Source organism: Thermobia domestica, chromosome 11 (genome assembly GCF_964235325.1).
Source record: "Thermobia domestica chromosome 11, izTheDome1.hap1.1, whole genome shotgun sequence".
Classification (NCBI taxonomy): domain Eukaryota; kingdom Metazoa; phylum Arthropoda; class Insecta; order Zygentoma; family Lepismatidae; genus Thermobia; species Thermobia domestica.
In genome coordinates, this window is record NC_137464.1 from 78,399,286 (window position 1) to 78,418,647 (window position 19,362).

A 19,362-nucleotide genomic window follows, 5' to 3' on the forward strand; every position below is an offset into this window, starting at 1 on the left:
GCCATTATCACGTGATACATTAATGAAATGCAGTATTGTACTTACTTTAAAGTGCGAGATGGAAGTAACAAATACTTATCCAAGAAATTTGACAGTTAATTGTAAGAGTGTACTTAATTTTTCTCTCCCTCTATTTTCAAATATGCAGGAAATGAAAACAGTAAATGAGAAGGAAATTCTCCTCAAACCACTTCCAAATCCTAGACAAGAAAATATGAACTGCACTTCAAAATATTTGTAGTGGAGCTAAATGGGAATATTCCATTAATACACATTGCGTGTTTTCCTCCATGTAAATATTTGTATAATAATAATTTCTACTTTTGCTTATATATTCATTCTTTCTTGTTAAATTAAACAACAACAACAAAACTACTATGTATACATGCACATAAATTCAACTCTAGTGTTAGAAATACAGCTAAGAAAGTTCTTTAAATAAATAGATTTGGTAGTTTTTTTTAAAAAACTCAATAAGTAAAGTAGAATTCTGACTGTAATTTTAAACATTTTATGATACAGTAAATGTTATTTGTGTTACTAGTTTGTCGGGCCTACCCTTACTGTGTTATTACGCTTCGCCACTGATTGTCAGCATATCCAACTGTTTCTTCCACGTGTGCTGTTAACTCAGTCTGAGTTACCAGTATTTTCGCATACTATTTTCGTTTCCCGTTTACTCGAATCTCCCCACCCCATGAGAAATATTTTGAAATTATCACTGTCCGCCAGACACCATCTATCATTGGAATACTATATTATCAAATCAAGCGATTAGCTATATTTCTGTGACCATCATACTTCGAATGGGAAACAGAAGGAGTACTTCCAAGATAAATAGTTAGATTTTTATAATAATTTGATTACTATTAGAAACAATTTTATGAATCTCATAACAGAGCTCGCTGAGAATTCTGATTACGGACAACTCGAACAAGTTTTTAGGAAACACACAATTCTTTCACAAACGGGCATTTCAAGTTCGGTTTCAGTTTTGCAAGACATTCACAACCTTGTCACACACACATTACTTTCCATAATGGTAACGAATTTTGCTCACGAGACGAGACAATACATTTCGTGATGATATACGACGTGAAACAGAAGTCTTCCAATAAAAACATTTGCACTTTTCGAGACGAGACATCACTTTCACTACATCCTTTCGAGACGAAACTATCTCAATTCTTGTTTCGTATGCAACCTTAATGGTGACAGTTGTCAAAAATATGAACATTGAGAACTTCACAATACCTTATATTTCACAATGCCTTATTAATTGGTTAAAGTGTGGAGAGCATATAGATTCTCATTACCATTATTTCAGGCTTTCTAGTAGACAGAAGTTAACCGCTTCTTAATTCAAGTAGCTCGTCAATTGCCTTTGTGAAAAACCTTTTATCTCGAACATGAATCGAATGTGGAACTAAAATACTAATAAATCGGCTACACATTAACACGTATTACCATTGATACGCCTCACAAATTGTAATGCGTGCAAATTATTACGTAAGTTGCAATGACGCTCAGTGTAAAAATCCTAAATCCACTCTCTAAATCTTGATAAAAAGTCCTGGAGATTCAACCTGCGATCATACAAGGAAAAAGTAGTCTATTATTGGCGCATGTATGCACAGCTGCAACATTGATTTCGTACACACCATTAGTTTGCATTCTAACCACTTCTGAGTTTTTTTTGCTGTTGACTCTCTTGTATAATATTGAGCTAATACTAACTTTCTATCAAACTTTTTAATAAATTATTCCATTATATCACACATACACTTCCCAATCGAAAATTGCTTTATGGTGGATGGTGAATATTATAGGGATTACTGTACAGAAAGTTGTTGCGCATTGCACCCTCCTGCCTTACGCTATAAAACTCCTTTTTCACCACCGATCATGTTCAACACAGTGACCTTGGCTCTGAACAATTACACGACACCAGAGATTTCATTGAAGGAGGCTTCTAGTTAGTACAGCCTAATCTAGTTTAGCCCACTTGTCTTTGCATAATTTCCAGAGTCCTTCAAGTATTGTGGTTCGGCTTCTTTGGATGTTCCGTTTTAATGGGTCAAAGGCAAAAACGTCCATGGATATGTCTGCATGATCGTTGCTTAGCGGATGACAAATAGCGTTATACCATCATTTTAGATAAGGGTCTGTTTGTCCAGGTAAAAGCACGTGCGTACAATTTACCACCGTCCTATCGATGGAAAGAAGCAAGCACAGTGAAGTCTCATTTTTAAGAAAAGTTTTCCTAAACCTCTAAGGCAGTGGCAGTGTTATGTACTGTAGCAAGGAGAAGCTTCCTATACACAGAGTGGCATCTAATGTGAAAGTAAATGCTGCTTATTATATACAGCACGCCTTAGGCAATGTTCGAAGTGGAAGAAAAGCAGAGGCGGTATGTTTTATTATTATTTTGACTCAACATACCGGCTATTTAAATATTGTCTTGATCACTGAAAAACCAGATGCGGTATGGCATACCACCGTATACCGTCTCACTTCGACCACTGGCCTTGGGTCCTACATATCGCCAACCTGCTCCTTCTTTGTATAGCAACGAGACCCTCCGAAGTCCACATCCACCAAAACAAATCCAGCAGTCACAACGCCAAGACAATGGTGGCCTATACGCCTCGTGTGAAACAGGAGACAGGTATCAAGCCTATCCCACCTAGACACAATCCTATTAAACCCCCAGATGCATCATTCATGGACTTTTAAAATGGAACATCACGAAACATCGAGCCACAATACTTGAGGGATTCTGGAAAGTATACAAGAACGAGTGTGCTAACCTGGATCACTCTGTGCTGAATGGATGCTTCCTTCAAGGCAAGCTCTGATATCGTGCCATTGTTTATAGCTATGGCCATAATATTGAACATAATCAGGCTGTATAAAGTGTTTTACATCCTAGGGTAGACCAATGCAATTCACAACCATAAGGATGAAACAATCTTCTGTACATTAAATAATATTTGTAGGTAAGACAATATTTAGCTTAAGCCAGAAAAACCTATCATCACTATGGATTTGTCATTGTAATGAACTATCCTGTACGAACAGGACTATACTATACGTAGAATATCACATATTATTTCCAAGCAGATCAGGAATAATAACAGTTATGTTATTTGCAAGCTTGAATTCAACAAGGATGAAAGGGTTAAAGCCTCCCTCAAAAACCACAGATTAAATAAGAAGTATTTATTATTAACTTGAATTAATTTTTAATATTAATATTTTCATTTCTTGAACATTTAATTGCAATCAGACTTTCTCCATCGCGCCTAGCTGTTTATTTTTTCCCCGTTTTTCAACATGTTCTTTGATGTGGCGGAATAATTGGAATTCAAAATCGGATGATCAGTTGAAATATTATATATTAGCTATTTCTTATTTGCATACTATGATAAATTACTGTATAGCATGTCCCAGATAACTCTATTAATGGAGCTTTGGTTAATGTTAGGCGATTGAATAATCTTTGATTTGATTGGATTTTGAGCTTAGCATCCCTTTCAGCAAGGAGGTTATATGAAACATGGACCTCCAGCTTAACATGAGATCTGAACCATATGAACGCCCCTGCTAAGAATTGAACCCAGGTTTCGCATGCCAAAGACGCGTATGCTAACTACTTAGCCACGAAGAAGCATGAACATTCTCTGTATTCCAACCAGTCCATGAGACTGACATGCCTACAATACTTTTGTCCATTCATTTATTTAATGTATCAGAATATTAGAGAACTGCCAAACTAAATACACACACACATTCTTCCTTTATCACATTCAAAACATATAATTTCAATCCTGATGTCATTATCTTCGAATGAATTAACTAGCACTATAAAAAAGAGCCAAACGGACAGCATTTCATATAGTATTTGGCTTTCTATGTATTTGTTAACTGACTTGTAGATTTCATCACGTGACTACTGAAAACGCTACCATGTTGACAAATCCTTGTAAAACTTCTCAGAAAGTGGGACTACAAGAACTTGTGAAATTCAGACTTGTAGCTTGTGAAATATTAGACCAGTAGTTTTGAGAAACAGACCCCAGATTAAGTAACTAAATAATACAAAATGTAATTGTTTCATGATGAAAATATATAATACTTCTAAATAGGATTAGGGTAACGAGAAATAAAAAGACGGGCCATCGCACTAAACTTTCTCGTTCTGATTTCTTAAACTATTTTAAATCGTGTTATGCTGTAGTAGTATATTTGTCTAATACGAACAAAATTATAGAGCGTTTTCAGAACACGTAAAAAGAACTCACTCCCAAAAGCAATCTAACTCTTCTGGATATTTTCATAAGAAATGCCATGTAGTAGGGTCTTTAATGAAATATCAGCAAAATCGAATGAATTGTAGGTTATACAGAGTGGCCCAAAAGTAAGTATACAGTACCATACTGATCAACTCATTACATTTTATATCATGTCTTATTGTTATTCATCAGGTAGACTTAGTTTCTTTATTATTTGTTCGTAGTGTGTTTTTTACTTATTCCTTAAGCTCGGAAGAGCCGAAGCAAATAAACTCATAAACTAGAATGATCAATGCAAAGGTGAATTGGGCCACCTTTGGGCCACCCTGTATTTGTGGATATTTTTATGAGAAGCGATTTACGGAGCACTTCGAGGTTATCAATTAAATATGTCATTTTTGAGAATATTATCCGAAAAAGAATTCACCAAGAAGAAATAACGGTTAGCGTATACACCTTTGGCGTGGGAGGCCCGGGTTCGATTCCCAGCGGGAGCTCATGTGGTTCGGATTCCACGTTAATCAGTAGGTCCACGTCTCATATAGCCTCGCTGCTTAACGGGACGTTAAACTCAAAATCAAGGCGATGTGTAAAAACGTGTAAACGCGATGAAATCTTAAACTCGATTTTTCTTTCATAATCAGCATACTCCTTCTTCAGTCATGCCTGTCATTCGAAAGTAAAAAATATAAAGATTAGATATAGCCGTATATCAATCGATATATCCCACTCAAATAAATATAATAATTTAGGATTTTTAGATTCCTGGGCGTTCGGCATATATGGCTATTTAGCCCGTCACTTTTGAGGCATGACGTCCCTCGGCGAGCACACTATCCGGGGAAAGGGAAGGAAGGAAGCGGCCTGGGACCTATAAGTGAGGTACTACCTCCGCATTTGCCTGGTGTGAATGAGGAAAACCCAGAAAAACCTAATCCAGGGTGGCTGGCCTGAAAAAGCGTTTTACACTTTTTCGACCGAGTGCACACACCGGGAATCGAACCCGGGACCGACCGTACCGAAGGGGAGTGCGTTAGTGACTACGTTAAGTGGGGCCATGTGAACAAAATAATATGAGTGAGGATAAATTCTGATGCCTGGTTTTCGAGAACACGATTTTTTTTTTTATCGGTAAAAAATTATGTCGTTCATGGCCAATACTAACAGGATCAATAAAAGTGAAGCTGATACCAAAATATATCCCATCAAGCCTTTAATTATGACACTACCAAACGTCAATAAACACTTCGGTAAATAAGATATAATGATTTAAAATTAACTCTTAAAAAACTTTTCATTAATGAGTTACAGATATTCTTTGTCATAACTCACCAACTTTTTTCTTCATCTTCGTACGTATCCACATATTTAACAGTTACTTCCTTTTTATCATCAATAGCTTCTTCGTGGTGGCGATCCATTGTTACTTCCTCGCGTTTGTTGTTATTAACTAGCCACAGACTGTTCACTACACCACTGGTTGGACACTGGAGATGAGGCATAACTCGTACACCGCGCGCTATATCGACGTTGAATGACGAAGCCTACTGTAGAAGAGCGAAAGGACTCATCCACTCGGCTCAACAACACGCGAATGTCCGAAGTCGTTAGTTCGGCCTAAAAGAACAATTCTTTCGCATTCATAATTCACAAGAAGTGCAGCATCACAACAAACGTAAAGTCAGATGCCAGAGGTCGTTTTACTCAAGGCAACGTGATTACATTTATATATATATATATATATATATATATATATATATATATATATATATATATATATATATATATATATAATTAGTTCGAATGTCAGTCAGTAAAAAAATCATAAATTTAACAAGTGAAACAATTGCCAACAGATTGTGTTCGCAGTATGGCACATTAGAAAAGAAAATATACACATCGTAAGAGTAACAGATATGATAAAGAAGAAAAACGCAACTATGTGTAGAACTCAATGACCTTGTCGCTAATTTGGATGGAAACTCAATGTTACTGCGGTGACTTCGCGGTTTAACTTCTATTCAACGACATCTTTCATTTTTTTAAAAATATATAGTTGTCAAATAACTTTTTTTTAAATTTCTTTACCCTAACGCGGAAGAGACATCATTAAAGAAGTAATAATAATATTAAATGCCATAAGCCAAATGTTAAAATATTCCTTTCCATTACTTGCGTTCTTGGATATGCTTGAGTAGCTAATTACGAGACAATTAGTTACACTGAGAATGTTTACTGGAGTTATTAACGTGCGGAAATGCCGTATTTAAAGGTCAATTTTCATTGTTTTTATAAAAATCACGTTTGGAAATCAGCTTGTTGCTGCAGCTTGCATATACAGTACGTACGCTTTCTTGAGACTGACATCTTCGTCTCAAGATTCTTAAAATGATTATTAAGAAAAATAAATTGTACTTGAATTGCGTACAGTCTCTGTCTAATCTCGATTCACATATGCCTTGTTCGCGTTTCGAGTTGTAACTCGCTGTCTTGGACTAAGTTTTGGTTTCCTCTCGATTTTCATATGTTTTCCTCGGTCTTGTCTCGACACTCTCGAAATAAAATTTGGCTCAGTGGTAGAGCGATTACTTCTGGTGCGTGGGGTCCCTGGTTCGATCTCCGACCAAGTAAGTTTGTGGTGGACAACATCGTCTCCATGGTTTTCTTAGGGTACTCCCGTTTTCTCCCCATTCTCATTCTACCAATTCTCCCATCATCATTCTCTTTCCTTAATCATCCATCTTCCTTAGCCTAATGGACATATCTTTAGGACGTTAAACTGGAAGATTTTATTTTCATTAAGAAATAAAATTTCAGGTTAAAAAATATATATAAGTAGCATAATCTTACAACTTGGTTGATTTTCCTCTTATTTCTACAGTGTTTTTGTTGCCTTACTATTCTGCTTGTTTGTTCGAGTCTACTTTTCACGAACTTCCCTACTAACTATAACTAGAACCCTGAAATGTTGTATAGATGCGTAAACATGATGATAATAGAATATTCTCACACAGTTTTCGCTCTACCGGTAGCTTATGGTTTCACTGTAAAAAAAAATTATTATTTAAAAATAATTATGGAGCACCTGTTGCTTATTCAACCCACGCGTTCACAGAAATGTTGTTGGTTGCATACAACTAGGCGTTCTCTTAAGTTCGTATCAGCAAATTTTAATCTTTTTCTTTATGTAATAAGTAGAGCAACCCACATTATGCTTTATTTTTTGTGTAATTATGCTTGTTTTCAAATTATGCTTTATTATTCTTTATTATTAATTTCAGTCATTGTTTTATATTAATCGTGTATAATGTAAAATATTTACTATACATTAAATATTCTAAATATCTTGATCTATTTATTAATATTTTATGCAACCAGTTTCTTTCATATTTAATGAAATTTCTACTTAATGCATTGTAAAGATATATGATTTACTCGAGTCAGTTTTTGTTTCACTTGTGTGCGCCTTAGAGGTGCATATATACAGAAAGGGAAAGTGAAAGATATCACAAAAAAATACAGAAAGTGCTCAAATTCAAGAGGTACACATAACAATATAGTGTGAAGTTCTTGTGTACTATTCATTGTTGGTGGAATGTTTTTCCTTATTTTCTTTTTTCTTTTCTCCACATCAAAGGATTACACCGAAAAGTTTACAGAAATAAAAGTTGGCTTTTCATTGTTGCATTGTTATGTTCTCAATGATTTTGCTTTGTAAATATTGGTTTTTAAAAAATATTAATATAGTATGTTAAACTTGCAGTTATACAGAATTTTCCAAGAATTGTGCTATATATTTTAAATTATGCTTTATTTTCTCAAATTATGCTTTATTATGCTTTTAAAATTAGTTTCTTCTGGACCCTTAAATAATCACAACCATGTTCAAGGTACCAACCATATGTCTAAATTGCTATTATGCTTTTTTTTATGCTTTTGGGATGCTCTAGTAATAAGAGATGAGAGATCATTGCCTTCCACAATGCAATTAAGAATATTGAATGTTTTTTTTTTTTTAAAAAAAAGATCTTTTAAAACATACGTAGAAACACTTTTTAAAACAATGCTTTTATAAATTGCACGAAGAAAGAAAAAAAATATTTTTTCGTGGGGTAATTCATTGTTTTGGCCTTCCAACAAAAATTTAGAAAAATCCAATACAAACATTTCCTTTTCTTAGTAGCGTAAAATGAAGAAATGAGACTAAGACTATGTAATAAAATCAGTGGGCTCAAGCGAACCAATTCCCTAATACAAAACACAGAGCGCTCAACGCTTTTAATATCAATCCCATTTCTTTACTTTACTCTAATATCTGTATACAGGATGTCCCGGGAAAAAGTGGCATGGTTTGGATAATTATAGTATAAATGATTTTAAGCAAAAAAAAAAAAATACAAACATGGGTCTTATTCTTAACGGTTTGAGACCTACAGGTTGAGAACATTTTTGTCTCTATGACGCTTATTGCTCATCCTGTAGTTACTCTTCAGAGGTGAACATAGGGCATTTCAAAGGTGATGTAACGGCTTTTCCAACAATATGCAACATGTCGCAATGGCGTCTTTGGAACTGAAGTTATTGAGGGAAATTTGAGAATCAATGTTGTTGTTCAATTTCCTAAAATAATTTTAACTTTCCCAAATTTCCCTCAATAACTTCTATTCCAAAGACAAAATTCCCACATATTGCGTACCATTGGAAAAGGCATTCCATCACCTTTCAAATGCTCTATGTCTTACCTCTGTAGAATAATTACAGCTTGAACAAGATCAACTTAATTTCATAAATGACTCACAGCTTGTAGCTCTCAAACCGTTGAGAAAAGAACTCATATTCATATGAACTTTTCTTGCTTAGAATCACTCATACTTCCCAAGTATTGACACTTCCTCCTGGGCACCCTGTTTACAGGGTGGGCTGTTTATCTTGACATACCTTTGTAAATTTCAAAGTAATAGATTAAAAATATTTCCATGCAAATACCAATAGGGAGATATTTAAGGTGGCCAGAAATCAATGATTAAATAGCCGGACACATTGACTTAGAAAGCCGGACTTCATGAATTTGTAAACCTTTTCCCTACATATGACAATTCAATTCATTAATTGCGTTTAGGCATCTTTGGCTCAAGCAAGCTGGGAAAGCTACAATTACAAATAGCCATTTACATGTTAAAATTCTTACATTATTGATATTTCTCTGCTCCTCGAGTGGCTTCCCAATAGACGGTTGTTCTGTAAGATTTCTTTAAATAAGTCACTGTATGTTCCATTCTCACTTTTTCCTTCAAAGTTAAAACAAATTTGAAGTTCGGACTTAACTGTGGGATATTAAGTCGGTTACGTTCTTTTGCCCAAGCAGCATTTATTAATGAAAATACCCATTCGCACTAAGCATTATTATTTTGTATGGAAAAATCATATGAACCGACTTGCTTCAAATTCTCAAAACCTTTTTCGTTTGGTGTTTTCGCACGTCCGAAAAATTTTAAATACCTTTATTTAATAGTTGTACAGTTCTTGAACATAGATATCTGAAGTTGCTGCTTTTTGAAACACCTTGAATTCGTAAAATCCATCCATGTCAATGGATTTAATAATACACTCCTCAACAAAATCTTCAAAAGAATATTCTTGATTTACAGGCGAAAGCAACGAGAGTCTCTTATGTAAACTCCTTTCACTGAAATCATACCGCTCGCGAATGTATTGACAAGTCCGTTTATAAAAAATCAAAAAATAAGGTTAGCACTTTATCTGAGATTGGAGCCATCAAGCCATACATTTATAATGAGACAACTGAAAAGTAGGATAAATGGATGTCCGGCTCGATTATTAAGCCGGACACGGGACAGGACTTCCAAAAGCCGGTTGTCCCTCCAAAAGCAGGACATATGGCCACCCTAGAGACATTGTATGACATACTCTGCAATACTACCAGATTAAAATGTTGCTGATTTAACATAAAGTCACATTTAAAAAAAAAATAATACTATGTAAGGTTATTACACATTTCAAATCTACATGTTAAACGAAAATTAACAATATTACATTTATTATTCAACGTTGGAGCCTAAGGACACTACAGTATTGCAAAAATTAACACTTAGGTGGTCTCTACAACAGTGACGTAACTGAGGAAGGTGCAAACGGGACTTGTGCTCAGGCACCGGTTGGGAGGCCCAAAATGGGCAAATATTTATTCTCACTATAAGACAGAGAAATGAATTTTAGCAAACTAATGATCATTATTTAAAAAAAAATACCTCAGGAACTTAACAAGACAACAACAACTCACCAACCTTAAGACCATATCCATAGAGCATAAGTTAGCTTCAAAGCTATCTTTTGAAGACATTGTATAAACCTTTTCAGCCAAAAAGAGTTCGCAAAGTTAAATTTTAGTTTCAACATTTTGTATTTTTATTTAACTTGCATAGATGCTTACTTACTTACATATTTAACTTACGTAGAGAATTGCAAAATGTCCGAGTATAATACTTGAGAGAATAGCTAGACTGTTTGTCATAATTAAATATTCTATTCTAAAGCAAGAGACTGCTGATTCATTCTACATATATGCACATCCTGACATAATTCCAAAAAACATTGTGATTTGCAGTTATTATGATAAGACGATAAGAATATATCAAGCAGGCTGCTCTCAGATTATTTGGCAATCAAATACAAATTAGTTATTGTTTTATCTTGTACTAAAAATTAAATTATGTACTGCAATTTTGAAATCAACCTTTACCACTTGAAGAAAAAATGGAATAGGAGAATTATTGGGTGATGCCAATATTAGGTGTAGTCGGCGAGTGTTTTGGTTTGGTTGGTCAGGGTTAAGGAACGCTAAGGTGAGTTCTTGCCCCGGGCGATGACTAGCCTAGTTGTATTGCTGCTCTACAGCAGTAATAAAGCAAGTAAGACAAATAACGCATTCGCATCCAAAGAGCCTTAGTATCCAATACTATGACATTTTTTTTTTAGATGAATAGAAACAAATTTACAGAGAATTGAAAAATTGATTTCTTTAACTCCTCCAGGCCCTCGGTGCATAATTATGCACAGTGGCGGCTTTAGCGGGTAGGCCGGATAGGCACGGGCCTACCCCAAAATTTTGAAAAATATATAAACAGTAAAAGATACAATAAAGAGTAAATACATTTTCCACTATTTATATTAATGGTAGATAATTATTTAACAAATAGCATCAACTACTACTGTAAAAGTAATTTCCTACTGTCATTAATCAATCAAATATGTATATGTATCCATAAGCGAGGGAGAGGGCCTACCCAAAATTAAAATCCTAAAACTGCCCTTGATTATTCCCATCCTTTTGTTATATTTAAAACAGGCAACAGAATTAAAGTAGGGACAAACTGACGTGTAGTGATGAGCAAATGCAAGACCAAGACCAAAACCGGGGTGGTCTTGGTCTTGGTCTTGGTCTTGCACATCCAGTCTTGGTCTTGGTCTTGCACTGGAATCCTTGGTCTTGGTCTTGTACACCCTGTCTTGGGCTTGGTCTTGGTCTTGCATGCAAGAGTCTTGCAAGTCTTGCATTTAGGAAATCTCAAGCTTTCCATAGGTAAATTTTACTATTGATATAAAGGATAATAAACTCTACAATGCGCCAACAGTAACGGAAATACAATGCATGTTTCTAAAGTAATATAGTTTAACTTTGTGTAAGTATCATGATAGTGAACAACATAGGTGATGACCTTTCCTTTTTTTAATGGGTGCCTTCACTAATATCTTCACTACTTGTAAGATATGCCTAAATCACAAGCCAACACTCCACTGGTTCCCAAACTGGAGAGGCTACCCCTGAGACGCATGAAAGAAAATCAAGACGGCACAGATTATTGAAATACCATGAATTGCAAAATTATTTTTACACTCTAAAGGCGTCAGATATTTCTTTTCAACCATGTTTAGCTAATCCTTGTATTAATCAAACTTCCAATTAAATACTGAGATTTTGTTTTACTTATTCCAATAGGGCATGTAATCTATGGGGATTGACATTACGCAAAAAAGTGATGAAAAAATTGCATGCTTTCGAAATGTGGGCATAGAGAAAAAAAGGAGAGAATTAGCTGTGTTGAACGGAAAACGAATGAGAATGTGTTAAAAAAAAATTAGCAGTACGGAAAAAAGAAGAATTTTAGATATTGTTAAGAGGAGGAAGAGGAACTGGTTAGGATATTGGCTGAGAAAAAGCTGTATTATGAGGGACGTGCTGGAAGGTATTGTGGAAGGAAAGAGAGGGTGGGAGCGAAGGAGACTAGTTGAAGGAAGGTATTAAAACAGAAAATTGCTACGTCAAGACGAAGAGACTAGCTGAGGACCATCGAACGTCGAAGCTTCTCAAATGTAACAAGTAACCTGCCAATAATGGCAGAATAGCTATTATGAAGATGATGATATATTTAGCAATATTGACTAAAAAGAGGGAGGGAAAATTAAAATAATCAAACCTCTTAATATTTTAGATAATTTGAGTGAAAACTGAAAACGATTCAACTTTCCATGTCTTTTGTCAGTTTTGTGTAAATTCAATCTATACACAGTGGATAATTCGAAGTAAATACAGTTGAAAATTTTTAATGTTGGACAGATGTAAACAGAGAAATACAGTTTTAACGTGTTTTCAGTTATCCAGATGCAGCCATAGGGAAGAGTAATACAAAAGATAAATAGAAAATCTATGTAATGATAAAGATGAAGGTGAGTTGGGGAAGAAGTAAAGATCGAGAACGTGTGCCAATCTCATCTTGCTTCAGAATTGGTTGAAAATTTAAGATGAATTATTAATAAAGTCAATCAAATGTTATTAAATCGTATTCCACGCAATACATAAAATTTAAGATTTATTGATCGTACAAAAACAATCAAAATTTAAGCAAATGAGGTTTACGACTTCTTAAAAGTGAGAACAGAATATTCAAATTGTTACTGGTGTTTGTTTGGGCTATTCAACGTATGTTGTAGTGTTGTACTTAAATATTTTTCCATTGTACAAGTAGTTTGAATTATGTGGAGTCAATGTCGTTTGTTAGTTTGCGGTATTCGATCCCGCAAATAATAAGCTGCTTTAAAGGTATAGTCTACACCATATGAATATGTTTTTGATGCACAGTACTTTGGTTTGTTTGTTGTTATATATGTGAAAATGAATGTTGTTGGATAATTCGAATTTTGGATGATTCGAAGTTTTTCGTGTCCCCTTGGACTTCGAATTAAAAAGAGCCCACTGTAAATACTTTTGACCTGTATTGGAAATACAAAATAACGCCATCAAACTCCAAGTTATTTGAAGTCTCAGTTGTAAACATGGATTACTAGCATCAAGTACCCACTTCGTTGGATTAAACTTAAATAATAATAATAATGATATATTTTGTTAGTCAGTCACTTTTTACTATTAGTAAAGGGCTCTCTGATATCGGTCATTTTCGATTATTTTTATATTTCTCTCCCCTCCTCCTCCCCTAGTTGCGGAGCTGAATTTGAATTTAAACGGCATCAGAAGAGTCACTGTTCGTCTCAGAGACCCCAAAAACTAAGGATTCGCCACTAATATCGGTCATTTTCAATAAATTTATATATCTCCTTCACCTCCATGTTGCGAGATACGGCATCGGAAGTGTCATTGTTCATCTCAATGACCTCGAAAACCATGAGTTCGACGTTGATAATGGTAATTTTTGATAATTTTATATAGTGTCTATCTTGTTCCTCCCCCTAGTTGTGGTGCTGAATTTGCATTTAAACGGGTTTGGAAATATCACTGTTCACCTTAGCGACGCCGAAAACTATGCTTGCGGTCACATGCACTAAGTTTTTGTCAATGTCATGAAAATGTTATTTCGATATTAGTTTTAAGAGCACACATTGAAAATTTCCAACGGATGCTTGAGTCTCAAACCCAAGGCCATACCCATGTAGTCGACACCTATGGTGTACGGTATTACCGATGTTCAATACTAGGTTTTGGAAAAAGAACACCACTAATATGCTTTGAAATGAAATGAAGTATCTAGTTTAACGCTAACGCTAATGAAGTGTCTAACGCTAAGGGAGACAATGATGATGAGAAATGACTGAAATGGTGGAATGAAGAAAGCAAGAGGAAACGAAAAAATACCGAGAAAACCCACACACACGGTGTTTGTCCACGAAAAAAGCTCACATGGTGCGAGATGACACATGTGTGGCTTGAAAACGGGTAATATCTACAGAAAACGCGAACAACCAATTCAGAAAACGACATACTGTTGCTATAAGCTACAGGGGCACATCGACTCACACGGATTGCATAAACTACTGGAAACAAATTCACTCCAGCAGCATTTTTAGTGAAGCCAAGAAATCCATCTCCTTTTTTTTTTTTTTTTTTTTACATTATATAAAAAATACAAGTAGTGCCGGTACTTGTGCAAGACTCTTGCGCAAGAGTCTTGGTCTTGGTCTTGGTCTTGCATCGGGATTCCTGGTGTTGGTCTTGGTCTTGCATGCAAGACTCTTGCAAAAACTGCAAGACCAAGACTCTTGCGCTCATCACTACTGACGTGTTGTACATAATTCTGCACATCATCGTACCAGGATTGTGGCACTGGTGCAGCTATCTAGCATCAGAAAGGTAGAATGAATTGTGTGTAAAGACAGCATGGCTGGTTTGTCAGCACGCAGTCACTGTTTATATATATATATATATATATATATATATATATATATATATATATATATATATATATATATATATATATATTGTAAAGCTCATTAGCTTAGAGGTTTCATAATTATTTTCAAGTAGAATACTGTAACATTAGTTAAGAACTGGTAAAGTAGAATCATTAAATATACGATTATATTATGCCAAATATATAGTCTAAAATTGATGTGCATTATTATGCCAATTCAGATCGGAAGAGTGCAAGTTAGATTGTGGGAGTTGGAGGTGGCAATACAGAAAATAATCAAATATTAGTTGTTATTTTTTTGAGAGAATTAGGAATATTGGTGAAAATTATGAGTCATTATTTTTTAAATAATAAAATTAGTGTTAAATATTAAATTGCAAAATAGGCGAAATATTTACACGGAACACGAATTTAATTATTATAAAATTACTGAAAGCAAATAGTAATGTTAGAGACAACTTGTTGTTGTTCCTATGTGAGTCCACAAAATGGAGAATGGGGTCCATGGCCCCTCTGGAAAATGGAACCTGAATAAAAGTTGATTAATTTTGGCATATAGGACTGTATACCTCATGCCCATGAAATGTGAAAATTGTAAGAAATTCAAAGAATTTCAGTAAGTAGGCCTGAAAGTGTCAACTGTACAACACCCTAAAATGCCAAGACGAGTCTACGGAAATTTGCTAGCTATACCTTCTGGTTAATGCTGCTTACGACCCTCTCTCCCCAGTAAAATTCTGCGGACACCTCTGATTGTCCCTATATGGTATTCGCTTTTATTTATTGTTATGGTTTTACTATGCAAACTTTTGTGTTATAATAATTATCGGAAACAGTTATTTTCCTACACCTTTTCTTCTTTGCAGACATGTTCAATGTTGATGAAGTAAACAAGATTCTAAAATTACTCGAATCTGAAAATGTACCTCAGCTATGATGAGGATGCTGGGAAGCTTGCAGTACCTCAAACGTCCAGTAGGACTATCCGAGATGAAGCAGACACATTGCAGCCTGAAGATGAAGTTGAAAATTACGTAAATGATAACTGGGACAGGGACGAAGTTGCAAGCACAGTAGAAGTTATTGAAAAGCAAACTATAAAATGGAGAAGACATTCATTTGAGATAGTTGAAATTCCTTGAAACAATGTTGAATATGAAAGTGACTTAGTGCTCAAGAAATCTATCGATTATTTCAAGCTGTATCTTCCTGATAGTGTTTTTGAGAAAATAACATAGTGTACAAATGTATATACCTTCCAAAAATAATAGTGTGAAATTCAAGCCTACCGATTTATTCGAAACTACGGTTCTTATTGAGTTGCACATTGCTGTCGGTACATTGAAGTTCCTACGTGTTAGATTATTCTGTGATCAGGCAATTGGGATGAATTTATTTTTGGAATCCATGTTCCGGGACAGATTTTTCTAGCTACGCACCAACTTACATATTGTCAATAATCTTGACCGACCTGAATAGTGTCAGGACAAATTGTTCAAGGTAAAACCTTATTTAATTTAATTAAAGAAAGATGCCTTCAGTTGAATCCCGAAGAAAATTTGTGTATGGATGAGCAAAAATTGCCATTCAGGGTTGATTATCAATCGAGCAATATATAAAGGGGGAAGCATAGGCCATGGGATATAAAGATATTTGTTCTTTGTGGTAAATCTGGTCAGCCTTATTACAACGACTTATCAAGAATAGTCGTTAACCTGGTTCGGCTAAGTAAGATATACAAATTTCGAGTGGTAGTATTTCTTTGCATGTAAAAATTAGCTTCAATAATTATATACTATTAATCTCACCTTTTTAATAAGAATGATAACGTCTATGAACGGTGCTAAAAATGGTTTATTAGTTGATATACTTTATAATATCTTTTCCTTAAAACTGTCAAGCACACAAACTTGCTGACTAGGTATCCATAAACATGTACATAGCAACAACTATCCCATAATAATATTTTACACATCTTAAAAACATTCTTCTTCTGTTAATATGATATTAACATTCTACTAAGTATAGTGCACATGTATGAGCACTTTCTGCCCAAGGTACAGGTAATTATTACTCAATCCAAAGTATTTTGTTATATAAAAATGTCGCCCGACAAATGGACTGAATATAAAAGTCATGAGTAAGCTTGGCTTTTATCTTCAAGAACCACTGGTCCGTTTACAATAGTGTTTTTACATTGCATATGTCCATCACATTTTGATCGCACCTCGTATATCTCTTCATTACATTTCACATATATATATTTTTAACAAATCTTACACTTCATCAATACTTATCTTTTATTACAATAATTATATTTATTTCATTATTATTCACTATATTATTATTATATTTTCTTATTAAAAATATCGTCGCTCATTTAATTAATCGTTGAAGGGTGCGAATTCAAAAATCGTAAGGGACAAATATGAGTTACAAATAGTCAGGGTGCATTATATAATAAATAAGTTAGATGTTTTAAAATAAACATTAGATTAATAAGGCGTCACAATATGGAAGAATCTCATTCAAGTCAGCTGTTGAATAATTAGTTTTATAGAATGGATCTTATTCTTAACATAATCTTTGACAATTAAGTTTTCAACACAAATCAATCTAATATAAATAATCTTTGCTTTTAATCATTTATGAATTAAATTATAATTCTTACATATATTAAAAACATTTGAGAATTATCATTGATTAATGAGAATTAAAGAGAATTAAATTGAATAAAAATAAAATAAATGTTCATGAAAATCTATAGCTGATATGGGTTTAACTAAATTTCATTAACGGTAATCAGGTTACGTTCGTACTTGCATACGATTCTAATAAAGTACATTGTACTGCGCAATCATGATTAGGTTCTGTACTATTTTGTACATGTATTACGTCGTGATTCTGATTTTGATATGAAATGCCATCTCTTGTTCTCCAATTACGTCTATCCACGTAGTTCGTTGTATTCCTGTAATTTCGCTCAGTACTTCGATTGTTTTTAAATCTACTTCTGTTGGGTGATCTGACATCATGATTATCATGATTAGTTAGGTTAGGCGAATTTCCTACATAACTTTGCCTATTTTGCTCATTTTGATTGCTAGAATTTACTCGGCTTAGGTTAGGTTTCGTATTATTCACACTTCGGATATCTAAATTCCGAACTGGCACAAAATGATCTGAATTATTCTTATTTTTACCCATTCCTGCTTGTTGATTCATGGCATGGTATTGAGTTTCATAGCATTGGACAAGCATTAATAAATGGTTGAAACTCATACACTGTGTGGAAAATAAGATCTGTTGTAACTTAAATGGAAGCAAATTTCGAATCGATGCTATTATTCTCGATTCCGATTGCAATGGATTAACAACCTTTAATTCGTTGTATGTATTGACAACAAATTCTACAACAGATTTATGCAATCGAGGATTGAAGTGTTGATTTCGAATGGTGGCATCTCTATTCGCAAGCAAAAAGTCATTTTCATAATTTGCGATCAGTGCCGCTTTGAATTCCTCATATGTACTGATGTGATCACGTACTGCTTTAAACCATAATGAACAAGGTGGGAGTAATACATGAGGGATTAATTTCATATATTGTGATCTATCTATACACATAATATTGCACTCATCCTGGAATTTCTCTAAGAAAGAAGTAGCATTCTCGTTACACTTACCACTGAATTTACTCATAGCTCGTATTTCACTCATCTTAACACTTAATTTTACCTTCTTTTTATCATTCCGTGTACTTGTTGAGTGATAGTTCCTATCCATTACGTGATGTGTTGTTACACCATCTATGTTTCGCCCATCTGTACTCTTCGGATGTATTTCGTCCAATATAATATCCTCATCAGACCCCGGCGAAGGCGAGTTCATCACTGGTGAGTGGGGAGACTCCAAGCGATCACTACACATGTTATTACGGTATGTGTTGTCCTTAACCTGTAGCGTTCTAATCTCTTCCTGTATAGTAGCTAACAATTGCGTATTTACACGTATGTTGTTAGAATTGTTGATGACCTGGATCTTTTGCTGTTGAACGGAAGATTCTATTACTTCTAAATCTTTTTTTACAGCACTGATTTCTTGGTTTTGGTGATTGTGCTTATCCTGACAATCCTCGGATATTCTTTTTAACTTTTCCTCGAACTGTGAGGATATGTCATTCACCACCTGGACAATTGTCTGTCTCGTTTCATCTGACTTCTGTTCTATCCGTCTACTTAATTCTTCATATTGCTTGTTAGATTCGTCAAACTTCTGTTCCATTCGTCTACTTAATTCCTCATATTGTTTGTTAGATTCGTCGAACTTCTGTTCCATTCGTCTAC

General features: G+C 34.6%; 1 protein-coding gene across 1 annotated transcript in view; it reads right to left on the minus strand.

Moving 5' to 3' along the window:
• Positions 1-5,894, minus strand: part of LOC145663604 (adipocyte plasma membrane-associated protein-like) — a 272,201-nt gene extending 266,307 nt beyond the window's left edge. Inside the window, exon 1 of the mRNA XM_081729713.1 lies at positions 5,628-5,894. Within this exon, the coding sequence (XP_081585839.1) occupies positions 5,628-5,797 (170 nt within the window). The 5' untranslated portion in view covers positions 5,798-5,894. The remainder of the gene's footprint in view (positions 1-5,627) is intronic.
• Positions 5,895-19,362: the final 13,468 nt, after the last annotated feature.